The sequence below is a fragment of the Alosa pseudoharengus genome, unplaced genomic scaffold, assembly GCF_046254945.1.
Source record: "Alosa pseudoharengus isolate Yale_2024_CS ecotype anadromous, Long Island Sound unplaced genomic scaffold, YU_APseudo_1.1 YU_APseudo_1.1_scf_17, whole genome shotgun sequence".
In the NCBI taxonomy this organism is placed as follows: domain Eukaryota; kingdom Metazoa; phylum Chordata; class Actinopteri; order Clupeiformes; family Clupeidae; genus Alosa; species Alosa pseudoharengus.
Window position 1 is genome coordinate 21,646,396 of NW_027468640.1, and position 15,573 is coordinate 21,661,968.

The 15,573-nt window shown below is 40.3% G+C and overlaps 1 protein-coding gene across 2 annotated transcripts; it reads left to right on the top strand.

The window, feature by feature from the left end:
• Positions 1 to 1,997: 1,997 nt before the first annotated feature.
• Positions 1,998 to 15,403, top strand: LOC143127421 (uncharacterized). Of its 2 annotated transcripts, XM_076288916.1 has the most exons (11): positions 1,998 to 2,141; positions 2,922 to 3,002; positions 3,334 to 3,378; positions 3,707 to 3,865; positions 4,189 to 4,248; positions 4,924 to 4,965; positions 5,148 to 5,231; positions 5,321 to 5,404; positions 5,581 to 5,741; positions 5,853 to 5,950; positions 14,287 to 15,403. In XM_076288916.1, the coding sequence occupies exons 1-11, from the start codon at positions 2,072 to 2,074 to the stop codon at positions 14,414 to 14,416; spliced, it is 1,014 nt and encodes a 337-aa protein (XP_076145031.1). In that variant the 5' UTR covers positions 1,998 to 2,071; the 3' UTR covers positions 14,417 to 15,403. The 2 variants fall into 2 exon arrangements, with proteins under 2 accessions (XP_076145031.1, XP_076145032.1); XM_076288917.1 differs by lacking the exon at positions 3,707 to 3,865.
• Positions 15,404 to 15,573: the final 170 nt, after the last annotated feature.

Sequence of the window (15,573 nt, forward strand, 5' to 3'; positions counted from 1 at the left end):
ATGTTCAAGCTTTTGTAAATAATACTGAAGAGTTCTCACCAAAGTAAACTGATTTCACTCATCACTCACTGAGAAACTAATCATGCTTTTAAAAAAAGACATTGAGTCACTCAATGCCTTACAATTATTTATTTATCCAGAGTACAGCCATTATAAAAAAAGACCAAAGGTTCACCATTTAGCTGCATAATATACTTTCTGAGAGTATCTGACTGAAAGTAACCAACTGGAGACTCAGAGTGCAACAAACAATATCCTGCTTGTGATTGTTTGTTTGTTGTACAATGTACAGTATGTGGTCAACTAAACAGTTGCTGATGGTGAGTGATTATCTATCACACCTGTTGGGGTGTTACTTACCAGTTGAATCGAGCTGAGAGAGAACTGAGGTGTCTTGGGTGCTTTGTAGCCAGTATACATTTCTGGGCTAAGGTGTAGAGTTGCAACAGACATATGAATGATGTTTGTTTTCTAAACAAAGTTCAGATATAGACCACCAGATGACTGACAGCCATCAATCACCCCTCTTTGGCTTCTAAGGGATTTATATCCTCCTTAACTGAGCATCACATCACACGCTCCAGTGTTGCAAAGCCTCCCATATCCTCCCTATTCTCCCCCATTTCATTAGTTGCTCTAAAATCATATCACCCTTAAAGGAATTATCCGGAGTAAAATGCGCTTTAGATCAATTTACGGATGATTGGGAGTACATACGTTGAGTTGACATCAAAATCATGTCATTCAGATGTGTTTTGAGAAAGTTCGATTTTACCGTTTTTAGTCAAAACTCGTTAGCGTGGAAGTAAGAGCATATTATTTCGGTGCTACAAAACGCTATTTTTATACCTCTTCTACAGTTCCAGTAGGAGTCGATTGCCGAAATTCACAATTTCATCGCCGTTTAAAAAAAAAAAAAAAACATAGTCCAGTCCATACAACTTCATTTCAATTTCAAAAGAAATACTGGCCTATGTTTTTTTTTTTTTTTAAACGGCGACGAAATTGTGAATTTCCAGAGCGTGTTATTGGCAATCGACTCCTACGGACTTTCCCCTAAAGATGGCAGCAAAGATGGCAACATTTCCGGAAAGGTACTGGCTTGATGAAATTCATTCTGGACTCTCTATCCGACCACATAAAGACCTCGGGATACTTCCGTTTGGCTTTAGGGACCCTCTACTCACTACCACGTAAGTGTAATGTTGTTTGGAACTGTAGAAGAGGTATAAAAATAGCGTTTTGTAGCGGTGAAATAATATGCCCTTCTCACTTCCACACTAATGAGTTTTGACTAAAAACGGTAAAATCGAACTTTCTCAAAACACATCCGAATGACATGATTTTGATGTCAACTCAACGTGTGTACTCCCAATCATCCGTAAATTGATCTAAAGTGCATTTTACTCCGGATAATTCCTTTAATCCATAGGGGGTGTCAGCGGACATTGCTAAGGCGCAACATGTTGTCATCCCAGAACTTTGGACAGCTAGACAATAAGCGTATTACTTATTCATGCTTATTCTTAATCGTAGTCTTAGTCAATAATGATGGCAAGCTAGAAAGACATCTACTGGCTCTGTCCCGGCTAAAATAGCTGGTGTCAAAAGTGGCTGTGAAGTGGTGATGCTGTAGTGTGAAGTGCCATGGTGAAGTGGTGATGCTCTAATGTTAGGTGTGATGATGAAGTGGTGATGCTGTAGTGTGAAGTGTCATGGTGAAGTGGTGATGCTGTAGTCTAAGGTGTCATGGTGAAGTGGTGATGCTGTAGTGTGATGGTGAAGTGGTGATGCTGTAGTGTGAAGTGTGATGGTGAAGTGGTGATGCTGTAGTGTGAAGTGTGATGGTGAAGTGGTGATGCTGTAGTGTAAGGTGTCTTTGAGACAAGAAAAAGTAGCCTGTTAGTGTCAGAAACATCAGGAAATGTGTGGGTGGTGTACAATACAATTGTACGTGTGCACGCAAGCGTGTGGTTGGGGAGGGTGTGGATGCAAGAGAGAGACAGAGAAAGAGAAGTATAGTCCATTTCCATTTCTTCCCTTGTAAAATAGAGGTTGTCTATTTATCAAGATGTCCGAACATCCACTTTATGCGGTTATAAACCACCACCAAAAACACACATCATGTAAAACAAGCTCAGGTAAGTGTATTCCGAGATTGTATGCCATATTGTTGCTATCGTGCATAAATGTTTTGACTTGCTATTTGCCTATTTAGATTGTATGTGTTGAAATGTCCTTGTAATGGTTATCACTAAACGTGGTTGTAATGGTCATCACTAAACGTGGTTGTAATGGTCAACACTAAACGTGGTTTTAATGGTTAACACTAAACGTGGTTGTAATGGTCAACACTAAACGTGGTTTTAATGGTTAACACCCAACGTGGTTGTAATGGTCATCACTAAACGTGGTTTTAATGGTTAACACTAAACGTGGTTGTAATGGTTAACACTAAACGTGGTTGTAATGGTCATCAACAGTATCATCAGTGCAGGGCTGGAGTGGGACACTTTATTTTAATAATACTAGCAGCCCGGAAGCCAACTACATTATCTTGTTCAGGGGTGTCAAACTCACATTAGGCAATGGGCCAGATTTGTTGGAATGAGACTTCATGGGGGCCGTCATGGTCACTATCATTTTTCTGCATGGGCTTTTGTCTATGGTTCTGATAACGCTACGTTCGCAAATGTACGTACATCTGCCAGTCTTGTAGTAACTCTTGTCTTATTCATTCACTTTTTTTTCTTTCAATGCTTCCTAAAGTTTGTTTTAGAGCTGGTTGAGGACTCTTTCATGTGTCTATTATAACTCATAACTTACTGAGAAATTGGTTGAAATAGCTATGCAGATACTTTAGCAATGCTATCTGAACTACAGTTTTGAGGTGTCTTACTATTTTACAAACTCTACTCCAGAAACCACTGATGATGATGCTACCTACTCAAATATCCATATTTCTGTACCTGGAAGATCTGCCCTACAGAAAGGAGATAGAGGTGTGTTAAGTTTGACAGTAAAAAAAAAGTCTTGACATAATGGCACCTCAAATGTCTCTGCTCACTTGGCGTGAAGCTCAAGCTCCAGGAAATCATTAGCATGCTTCACTTGAAAGTCTGCTCTCTGTTCCTGTAAATGTCTGCCACAGATGTAGCCTGCATTTTATTTTTAGTTGCAATTATGTTCAATTCATTTTGCAATTAGTTTTTGTTTCTTGTTTCAAGGGTATAAGGATTTAACAATAAATCAAAGGATGTCAAATTAGGCTTCTGCTACAGCTACAGTTTATCTTGGTATTAACTTTTTTATTATTATTATTTCATGCTGCAGGAAGTGACTGTGTTATCTACACCAAAGTCAGTCTCCCCAATCAGGGTATGTTGTTTTGTCTGTGTTTTTATACCATTTCTTGGTCATTGGTACAATATTAACTTGGATTGGCATTATAATGCTAAAATGGTATAATGTTTTAAGTGGTCTGTGCCCTTTGTTATTAGGAATTGATGTCCTGCGGTGCCTCCTCTGGTTGGCTACATATGTTGCTAGTCTGCAATTATTTTGCCACTTGTATGCCAATGATCTGTCAATCCAGATCACCTATCTGAGTTTACTAGCACAACAGGGCATTGGAGGAAGTCATTATCATGTTTTCTTCATTTTCAAGCACCTTAATGTTTATCTTTATGTTATGCACCATGGTCAGATGATGCTCAGCCCACTGAGGCATCTGACCCTGATGACCCCTCTCCAAGGACAGCACCAGAGGAGAGGTCCCTCTGGCGAGTCCTTCTAAAACCCACAGTCCTCCTGCTTTTCCTCTCCGCTCTCCTGATTATTGTGATCTTTACACTCAGTGCATTCTGTAAGCAAACACATATCAAAGTCAAAGTCAAAGTCAAAGTCTGCTTTATTGTCAATTTCTTCACATGTCAAGACATATGTTTATAAGGGGCAATTGTGAATGCTTACCCAACATACTATCAGGTTAAAATGGTTACAAAATCACTGTGTAAGCTCTTCTTAGCCAGTGGCTGGCATTGCATTTGTGTACCACAGTGTGTTTCATGAAGACTTCACAATGCAGTTTAAATCACACACTGTGTAAATGTATGCATTTAATATCGTTTGTGATGGTAGTGTGGTGGTATGGTGAATGAGGTTTTTGCTCAATGATGTCTTCAACAGATTCTTTAAGTGAAATTTCATATGCAGAGACACTGTATGATTTTCAGAAGAGCAATACAGGTAGGTAAAGATGTAACAAAAATACCACAGACATATATAAATTGTGATGATATTATAGCTCACATATTTTACCCCTTCAATTTTAAATTGTTTCTTTAGTTCTGTGCCATCTTTGGACACATTACTAAAGGGAAAGCAAAACAACACCGGTTTCACACCTGTCTGAAAAGCCCTGGTTAGAGCACCCCATTTCTGTGCCTGTTCCTTTACTGACATACAGATATTACTCAATGGCTTTACTTTGACATTTTGGTATTAGGTACCGAGCTTGTGAGATGAGAGCAAACGTTCACATTTTTTTCTAAAGTTGTGAGCAGAGACTTGGTCCAAATAGGTACATTTGAGGTGGTTTTATTCAATAATATTGATGTTCTGAAGGGAAGAACAGTTAATTCCCGTCTCATTGAATGTTTCCAGGCCTAGGCAGTCAATAGACAAACAACTGGGTATTACTGTTTCAGTGTTTTAGCCATCTCAGATACCCAACACACATGTGAAAAGACTAAAAGCACTGAAAAAGAGAAGTTTTCATAACATTTTCCCTTAAGGCCCAGTGATATTACAGGGCCATGAGTGCTGTTATACAGAAGGCAATCATTTTGGTACAGCAGTAAACATAAAATATGAAATGGCCACGTTGCTATGCTCAACTTCTAATACATTTTTATACTGTAGACGCATGGAATTCTTCTGGAAACCTGCAGAAGGAACTCATGGGTAAATTACATTCACATTAGAGATCACAGTTGAGCAGAGATCACAGAAAGATTTCTGAGAGTTACATACAATCCCTACAAGTGGTGTTTTTTGTACTGGAACTAAAAAGTGACAAAAACACTACAGCCTTACTACAACCTGTCAACTGTAAAGAGTGAATTGCACTTGTGTCTAATTAACAGAGATCAAGAATGAACTAGTAGAATTGCAGAGTAAACATAACAGTCTTTCTGAGGAGAAGGCATTGCTGTGGCATCAGCTCAATGGTAAGTCTCATTGGCAGTGAACCACAATCAATTTGGCCAGATATCCATGGTTGTGTAATATCAACTCATTGTACTGTTTATTTCTAAAGAGACACAGATGAACTTGACAGGGCTTCTGAGGAATTACACAGTTCTTTCCAGAGAAAAGACAGACACCCTGGCTAAACTTGACAGTGAGTAATTTCTTCTTCCTCCAGAGACCATGAATCTTAACCATGGCATGAGCCAAGCCTCTATCTAGTTTATTTTGGCTTGTTTCCAATAATCACTATGTGGATTAGTTCTTTAGCAGTGCAACTTTAATGGTGTATAGCAACTTGTGTTGTGATCATGAATTTCCAAATCCTAGGTCTTAAGGCTGAAGTAAGGGATAAGCTGGCAAAAGGCTGGAAGTATTTCAGTGGAAAATGGTATTACTTTTCCACTTCCAAGAATACCTGGGATGACAGTAGACAACGTTGTGTTACTATGGGAGGACACCTGGTCATCATAGAAAGTAAAGAGGAACAGGTATAGAGTGCTATTCTCCGTATTAACACAAGGAAAAAAATAACATTAATCATAATGCTAACCTTCATTAAGACAGCCAAAATCTGTATAATTTTTTTGTTTAATTCTTAGCAATTTTTAAATGGATATAAAGATGAATACTGGATAGGACTACATTGCTATGGTGGAAGCTGTACGTGGGTGGACAACACACTGCTCACAAACCCAGAGTAAGTAGGCTACTCTACATTTTTTAAACAGCAATATTAAAAAAATCTTCAGGGGTGTCACTGTCACAACCCCAGAGTTGTATATAAAATCTGGAACCCAGACATGAGTAGAAGTACAGATATTTGATCAGAAAATTACTTAAAAGTAATCTATAAGCATACTGTTGTGTTCTTGGATCAAATGGAGACGGATATTTCTTTAAAGACTTTACTTAAAATTCAGCATCACTTACACTGGTAGCAGTTCTCAAACTCCCGTTGTACACACTCATTCTACTCTTACAACTACGCACATTGCAATGATTACACCACTCACAGTGCCACCTACTGGTGGTGGAGCATATGCATAAATGTCGGTGTATGCAAACACAACATCTCCCCCGTTACTCAAATGCTACTACCTCATCATGAACCGAAGTCATTAGACATTTAACATTTCACTGTTCTTCTATAATGAAACCTTTCCAGGTGCATTAATTACATACAGCTAAACAGTCTAACTTGTATGATAAAATATCAGCCAACAGCCTTTAGTGTCTGTGTAAGCTATAATAGCCAGTGATAATTGCATGAGATATAAGGCTTCTGTAATAACTCAAATTCAACATGGTATTAAGGTAAGCATTGTCAGGTACTGTAAGTGCAACTGGAAAACATTCAACTAAAAACATTCCAGAATATAATTACCGGTACTTTTTTTTTATAGGGCAGCGATCCTACACCCCGCCTACACCCTTTACATGTCTTCTTGTCTCAGACTTAAGTCATCACAAAATCCTTTGTCCAGGCTGGTGGTTGACTCTCTCTATGGCGTGCAGGTTTTGATGGAGTCTCTGCTGGACTGGTGTTTTCTGCTGTCCCATGTTGTGGTAGTTCCTTTGGATTCTCCTCAACGAGAAAGGTTCGTGCTGCGTGCCACCTTTTCCCATCGCTTAGGATGAAGGTGTTCCGCCCAGTCTGTTTCTTTACAGTCATGGGGTCAATGTACTGTCTCTCTCCCTTTCCCACATGAAAAGGACTTTATCACCAATGGTGATTTTGGAAGGCTTCGCGCCTCTCTTGGAATCTGTGTATCTTTTGCTTTTGGCTTGCTGTTGAACGACTCGGCACGGTAGCTCTGGAGCATTTCAGTTACTGCCGTCTTCCATGGACGATGAGCTACCACTGCAGCTTGAACACAGTCTTTCAACACCCTATTAAAACATTCAACACACCCATTCGCTTCCGGGTGGTAGACACTCCTCCTGATGTGTTTAATTCCCCTTTCTTTCAGGAAATCAGCAAAGGCAGAAGAAGTGAATTGCGGACCATTATCTGTTGTAATGACACAGGTGTTTCCTTCACGTGCAAAGACAGTGGCCAGGAATGTCACAACTGTGGCAGTAGTTGCTGTTGAAGTGAAGGCTACTTCAGGCCATTTACTAAAGTAGTCCACGAGTGTGATGGCGAATCTGCAGTCATAGGTAGCACGTTCAAATGGACCCACAATGTCCATAGCCAAATGCTGAAAAGGGCCCTCTGGAAGCTCCAAAGGCTGTAAAGGGGCTGGAGAGGCTTTGGCTGTTTTGTCACACGACTGACAGGTTGAGCATGATAACAGCACACTGTGGGCCAGGTCATCCATGTGTGGCCACCAGAATAGTTCTCTCAAGGGTTGCTTTGTGCGAACTACACCCTGATGCCCTTCGTGCGCCAGATGTACTACTCTCTCCTGAAGAGACTTGGGAACCAGTAGGTGTGTTCCACGGAAAACAAGCGGCGACTGAACAGTGAGTTCATGTCGCACCAGGAAGTATGGCTGTACGTCCTTTGGGAGAGCTTTCTTCACCTTAGGCCACCCGGAACGGATCACCTGTTGCAGCTGTGTGAGTTCAGGACAGTCCTTACATTAAGCTTTGAAATCTGAAAGTGGCAGTGCAGTAAGAAGAGGAGAAATCTCAGCTATCTCTGTGTATAAGTCTTCCTCAGACTCCACTTCAGTGTTGGAGTCAGTAAGGGGAACACGTGAGAGTCAGTCAGCCAACACATTCTGACTACCAGGCCGGTGCTGCATATCATACTGGAAACACATGAGTCTAGCTGACCATCTTGCAATCCTCATGCCAGCTCTGTTCATACCTTTAGTGTTAAGGAGAGTCGTGAGTGCTTGGTGGTCAGTTCGGAGTGTGAATCTGTGTCCCCACAGGTAGGTACGCCATCTTTCCACTGCCCATACACAGGCTAAGGCCTATTTTTCTAAAGTCGAGTACTTCCTCTTGGCAGCTGACAGCGTGCGAGAAGCAAAGGCCACAATGCGTTCATGTTTATCTGAGTGTAACTGAGTCAGTACAGCCCCTAACCCATAATCTGAAGCATCTGTAGTAACATAGGTAGGTAGCTTGGAGTCATAGACAGACAGAGCAGGGCTTGACAGAAGCAGCGTTTTTAATTTCATGAATCTCTGGTCTGCTGCATCATTCCACTGTAGCTCGGCCTGTGTGTTAGGTCTGAGCAGCTCTCACAGTAGCTCCACTAGTGTAGCATAGTTTGGCAAGAATTTTCTGAAACAGGAAGTTAGTCCTAGGAAGGAGCGTAGTGCTGCCATGTCTTTCGGTGCTGGAGCTTCAGCAATGGCAGTCAGATGATCTGGACTTGGGCGTAGCCCTTCTTTGGAGATTGCATGCCCCAAAAAGAGAATGCTGGTTTGACCAAAAGAACTTTTGTCAAAGTTGATCTGAAGGTTTGCATCTGTAGCTACTGTCTTTGTAGCCAAAGTCAGATCTATTGCAGATTCATATCCCCTAGCTATATCTATTCTCGTACCTGAGCCATCATTCAAGCATACTAGCCCCTTCTCACCCAAATATTCCTCAATCACTTTTCCATTAGAATCATCCCTATCCCCCCAAAGAGTACTGTGTGCATTAAAATCACCACACCAAATACCTTTACTTAGGCTTTAGGCTTAGCTGGGCACACTCCTCTTTACCCTCAAAAATGAGCATTCGTGGCTCTGACCATTTGCACTGACGCGGTTGGATCACACATTTTGGCTGAAGACAGCAGTTTAGCGTTTTTAACTGCCTCCTCTACCTGGCATGCAATTGTCTGAGCCCTCTCCAGAGTGATATTATTCTCCAGCAGTAATTTGTCTTTTACAGCACTGAGATACGCAAATTCAAAATTATCAAATTCAAAATTAGTTTCATCGTATCATTTCACTCTCCATTTGTCCAAAATCACAATGCATGGCTAAAGCTCTCAAAGCTGCTACAGTACATACTGAAAAGCGGTTTAATCAGCTCGTTGAACATGTTGTCTGAATGTGTGTCTACAGGCAACAATGTTAACTTTCGGTACAAAGTGCTTTTCGAGAGCGGCCATAGCCTCGTCAAATGTCATACCTTGCTCCAGCAGACTGTAGAAAATACTTTGTCCCTCCGGACCCAGGCTATGAAGTGAAACTGCACGTTTCCTAGCATCTGGCCGCGTATTTCCAGTAACAGGTATGGCTAACATATAGTTGTTGAAAATGTTCCTCCATGTAATAAACGGTATTGGTGGCTCACCCTTTTGAGGAAGGCACTGTGGTGGACTCAGCATTGAAATACTCATCCTCCTTCGCCAATTTGTTGTATTCTTGGATCAAACGGAGATGGATATTTCTTTAAAGACTTAACTTCAACATCACTTTTACACTGGTTGCACTCACATTGTACATACCCTCTTATTCTACTCTTACAATTACACACTAAACCTGTTTAAGTCGTGACTCTTCACCCGTGTCTTTAAGGGCGTCTTCACACCTGAAAGTCCGGACCAAGGTCCGTTTGGTTACATTGAATATGTTTGATCCGGTTAATTAATGGTTTCACATTGCAATTTTTCTAGCGTACTTAAGAACTTTGCATGACATTCCTGCATCCTGTTGTTACCACCTACATGCGCTGCGTCTCCCTTTGATTGACTTGTTTACAGGCATGCGTCTGACGTTGATGTTGTCAATTCAGTGGGTTTTCCTACCTAAAAGCACCGCTTTTTCTTATGGCTTCACGTACCTTATATACTGTTGCCGCAGATTTTTTTTAAGCTTCAGAATTCAGATAGCATTGCTTTGCTGTCCCCTCTCTCTCATCCTCTCCAAAAATGTTGTAGATGTCGGTATTTTAACAAATTTTTTTCTAATTGACTTTTAGACCAAACTGTCAGACTTCTAATTCAAATTCTAATTAAATAGGCTAGGCCAGGGGTTCCCAAACTTTTCCACGACAAGGCCCCCCAAATACCACTAGGTTCTGGCCAAGGACCCCCTTGATGTGTTATTAAACCCATCGACAATACTACAGCAAATGTAAAAATACATTAAGCTAATCCTAATAATTATTTTAGCCACAAGCACTTCGCGATGGAGCACACAGTGTGTAAAAATTGCCTTTGGGGCTTTCTGCTTTATGAGAGCTATCACTTTACTATTATTCCCAGTCATTATCATGAAAAATATAATGTTCAGATATGCAACAAATTATTCTAATGGCATTGTATAACAACCCTCATAGTAATAGGTATATTTTAAATTTTTCAAATGTATTTATTTGTTTCTTTTATTTTTCCTTCCAACTTGCTGAGGCCCCCCTGGCACCCGCTCGCGGCCCCCCACTTTGAAAACCACTGGGCTAGGCTATATGATCTCCTCCTCTCCCCGTATGCATTCGTAGCTCATTTTAGGCTATTTATTATCTATTATTTGATAGCTAGCTACCTCAACTTCCTGTAATTGGTCTGAAAGTCCAAACCATCCAAAAAGTGTTTTCATAATGCAAACGAACCGAACCATGGTTCAGTTTGATCCGGACCGAGACCACCTCTTTAGTTTGGATCAAATTTTGGTATTTTGATCCGGACCGTGGTCCGTGGCACCTTTTTCACCTACAATTTTGGTTTGGACCAAACTGAAAAGTCCAAAGGTCCGGACCAAATGAGGTGTGAAAACGCCCTAAATTAACTTATGAATCGCGAGTCTCTAGTATCATTAACTCAGATCAGTTGAGTCCTACTACAATTCAATTTAGAACGATAAACAGCGCCACACACAAACTTCTTGCAACATTAGCTACTACTGTAGCGGACCGCTCCATATTCTTTATAATAAAAATGTATTATTTTAGGCTTATCCAACCTGGTTGCTTTAACGCAATTGGGGTTGTTAACGTCACGCAGTCAGCTGACGATAAAAGGCTGCTTGGCCTAACCTGCGGGAGGAGAGCGCTAATTACAGGAAGCTCTATCGGAGAGAGTAGTTACCGAGGGCATGTGAGACATGGCGGGAGCATTTTGAAACAGAACATTCACACTGGTTAAGTTACATTGGATTCCTTGGATCGTACCCTTGTGGATTAATCCCTTTGAGGAATTACTTTGAAGCAGCGCGGATCCTGAGCAAAATAGGACCGGCTCAAACTACTTTGTGTTGCGCACGACGGAATGGATCGGCCGCATGACAAGAGGTTTTCCTTTCTCTTGTCGAGGTGTTGCGAAGATCCCTGGTTCAAGTCGTAGGCATACTCTGCAGTTCCCCTGGCTAGTCTCCCGCTGGTAACTCCACACTCATCTCCGAGTTCACTTTTCCCTTCCGCCAGTAGCCTATGCAACTAATTCAACATATTCCACAACTCACTTTCCTTCAGTGACTCGGACTCTTTCATACTCTTTCATACATACCGTTTTTGTTTAAATGTCATTTTATTTTCGATTGTATGGAGGGTTATTGATTATTTAAGTTGTGTATGAATATTTTGGTTTAATTTAAAACTATCACAATATATGATTTGGAACTTACAAAACGTGTTTGTGTTGTTTGATTTGTGTGATAGTTTCGCTCTAACTGTGACTAAATTTGAATTGGCAGCAAATACTGCCTGGCACCCCAGAGAGAATTGAATCTCTAAATTTAAAAATAAAAGATTCAGATTAGTCACGTTACACTACTAGTCCTAGACAAAATGTAACTTACAATTTCGTAGGCAACGACAACTCCCCAAGTCAGCTCAAGCGACTGAGTGAGCAGACAGTTCGAGATAACAGGTTAACTTCCCGCAGAGCCAGAAACATTGCACACCATGGGACTCATGACCTCTTCAGTGCTCGAGTCAGTCAGTCAGTAGCGTGCCTGCCGGCTACGTTCATGAGTGGATCTGTAAAGCAAGTGAAGTCGAGTAAAGCATTATCCAAAACAAAAGCCAATCTTTCACTTCTGAAATGACATAGCCTACAACGTTCTGCACGTAGCCCCCCCCCCCAAAAAAAAAAACAAACAAACAACTAAAGTAAAACAAAAGGCCAATAATGTATTACATATTATTTTTTAAGAAATTCTGCCGATTTGAACTTGAAGTATTGTTAAATGTGGCATTGTCACTTTCTTAAATGTTTCACTGTCACTTTTCTCATTGTCAGAGAGTCTAAACGGTTCTCATAACGTCCTTTTGCCAGCTGTTGCTCACAAAGGATAAGGCTGATCCAACTCTAGCCTTTGTTTGCGCCACATTGACAGCACAATATTACGTTATTACAAGGAGTCTTCATTGTTAGGAAATGGTATCATGTAATGAGTTGTTGCTAGTGTGACATTTCTGTTTGCAGTTTGCCATTAAAAGTGCAGTATGAGCATAGCAGCCACATAGCTATCTGAATGGAATGGCTGTTTCGGCATATGCTTAGCAAATGCTAGTTAGTCTGGTAACATGTATAACATGAACATGAAACGTGTGCTTCCAATCACAGACGTCACACTTTAAATCCTACCTGTTGCTTTTCACCATCCACTTATTTAACTACTGTCACATCCCTTGACATGCCATCTCATTTTCCCTTTCTTTTTCTATTTTAGCCCCCGACAGCTTTTTTGCTTTATCCATCTTTTTCCATAGACGAAAACTCACTACTCGTACCTGCTCACCCAGCGCTCATGGCGCCCCCACTCCCTCTTCTATGTCAAAATTCTATGATAGAATCTTATGAGATAGGGCGCCTACTCTAGCCTGTTAGTCCTCAAAAATTTTATTTAACATTGAGGAAATGCAGAAATGATTTAGAAACGTACAACAGTAGCTACATATAGAATACACCAAATATATTATTATTATTATTATTATTTTTACCATCGCTTTGGCGCCCCCATGGTTCTGCGCCCCTATGCGCCGCATATAGCGCATACCCACTTTTTGCGCCATATTGAACGCCATATTGAACACTGGGGCTCGGATCCGGCGCCAGTCGGCTCCGACCATGGGCCAAGTTCCAAAGCTTGAAATGACGCATGGACCAATGTCGATTTTTATTGGACATTCTGTAAAAGATAGATAGATAGATAGATAGATACTTTATTGATCCCCAAGGGGAAATTCAAGGTCTCAGTAGCATACAGACATGACACACAACATGCACTTACAGCAGAAAAAGTAATATACATATAAAAAACTCCAGTGTACAATAGAGAGTAGAAGATAAACATGATACTAAAATATAATATTATATAAACTAAATCAAATATCCACATAGTGTGCTTAAAGGAGAATTGCGGTGTGATACTGACCTAAAGTGTGTTGAAACATGATACCGAGTGTGAACGTATGTCTCATAGCTCATCTCGGCTTGTCCCCTGCACTCAGAAATCTGGCGCTAGTTAGTCAATGCTACCAACAGTTTTTAGATGGAGGTGCCTCGGGCAATGTATCTCAACACAGAATTTTGTGCACCGAGCTGGTTCCAAATGCTCCTTGCGTCGCCATACTTGAAAATGGCGTGCTAACATGCCGAAGCTAATCTGCACGCTCTTGACCCCCTGGCCTACTTTTTTCACTTCTGAAAAACTATGTTCTGTGCGTAGCCTAGGCATAGCCTACTATAGATTTGGTGTATAGATGTAGCATATTAAAATGCAATTAGCTGCGCAGACAGTCCAAAACATTGCAAGCTCGCCATGGAACTCCTGAGTAACTTCTCCTTGTGTCAAGGTGAAAAGCAAATACACAACAAAAGCCATTCTTTCACTTCTGAAACAACATGCTTATTGGTTATAGGTTTGGTGCATAGATGGGTTTACCCAGTCTACTCATCGCATTGAAATTAAGAATGTTTTTGGATTCTGTGGAAAGTTTCAAGTCCAAATCTGCACTTCAGCAGTCTAACACTGATAGTGAAATTGCTGAAAACTGTCTTGTGTTTACATAATTCATTATTATCATTCTAACTGTAAAATAATGTGTTTTGTTAAACCTCACAAATATCTTTGTCTTCAGTACTACAACAACCTTCACATGTTAATATCTCTCACGTGGCATCATTTTGAACACTTGCAGATATTGGAAGCCAGGGACATTGAAGAGTAACACATATTACAGCTGTATGAAGACTAGTTTTTCCACCTGGCTAACCACACGCTGTGAATATAAAAACAGACATATATGTGAGTGTAAAGCTATAGCCTGACAGACTGTGGTGAAATGATGACTTCTGTGAATTAAAGAAAAGACACACAGAGAGGAAGAAGGTCCCATTCATATTCAACAATATCATCATATAATGTTGTTTTGATGATATGCATACTTTTATGAGTTTGAAATCCTGTTTTTGCTGTTGGCAATTTGAATCTGTGGAACTTACAAAGCTCAATGTCCCTCATGGTGCCTTCAGTGTCCATGCACCACGCCTTTGAAACAGTCTACTACATGACCTCAAATCAGCATCTTCCATTTTTAAATCCTTGCTAAAAACTCATCTCGTCTCGTGACTTGCGTTCAATAGCCATTGAGCCTGGAAAACTGTGGATGGGATCTTAGTTGTATTATGTCTGTATATCTGTCTGTCTGGAGGTACTTTTTGTTCTTTGTCTGGAGGTATCAGTTGTTGTTGGTGTTGGAACCACCTTTTAAACTCTGTCTTTCCTTTATTGTGAAACACTTTGGATGTAAATGTGCTATTAAATGAAATGTACTTACTATTTGGAAAGGGGAGATACTGGTTACAGTGGATGTTTAAGCCACTGTTGGTGATTAATAAAAGGGAAAACATTCTTAAAAAGTCACCAGACATGATATTGTTTTCTGTGTCTTTTCTGTGACATTGACAAGTTCAGGCTGTATGTTAGAACAAGTAAGGGGTGGATGTGGATAAATGAATGTGCCCCAAGTCTAATGTCAAGGAGGAATCCTGCATTACATCACCCAAATATCCTTTGAGAGGAGGCTCAGACTTAACTTTTTATTAAGTCTGACTTAACAATTTATTAATGTAAGAAAAACATTGATGGCTGTATTTCATCCCTTTTTCAATATTCCCCAGATTCCTAATACATCTGTAATTTCCTGCCATTCAAAAATAAACTGTTGCCATCTGTCAAACAAGATGTGGATAAGTCTGTGAGAGTACAGCTGTTCATCTGATGGCTAAATTATATGACTGTTATCAAAAAGTATGACAGAAAAGTGACGTAAATTAAGTGTGAATGTTTTGTGAATTGGTGAAGTGTATTACTGAGTATTTAGTTTTGTTTCATAGGTGTTCTTTAATATAATTTAAATGTGTGTCATTGATGCATGTAATTTATGCATTTACACATTCAATATAAATGGATGTCATTTAAAGCT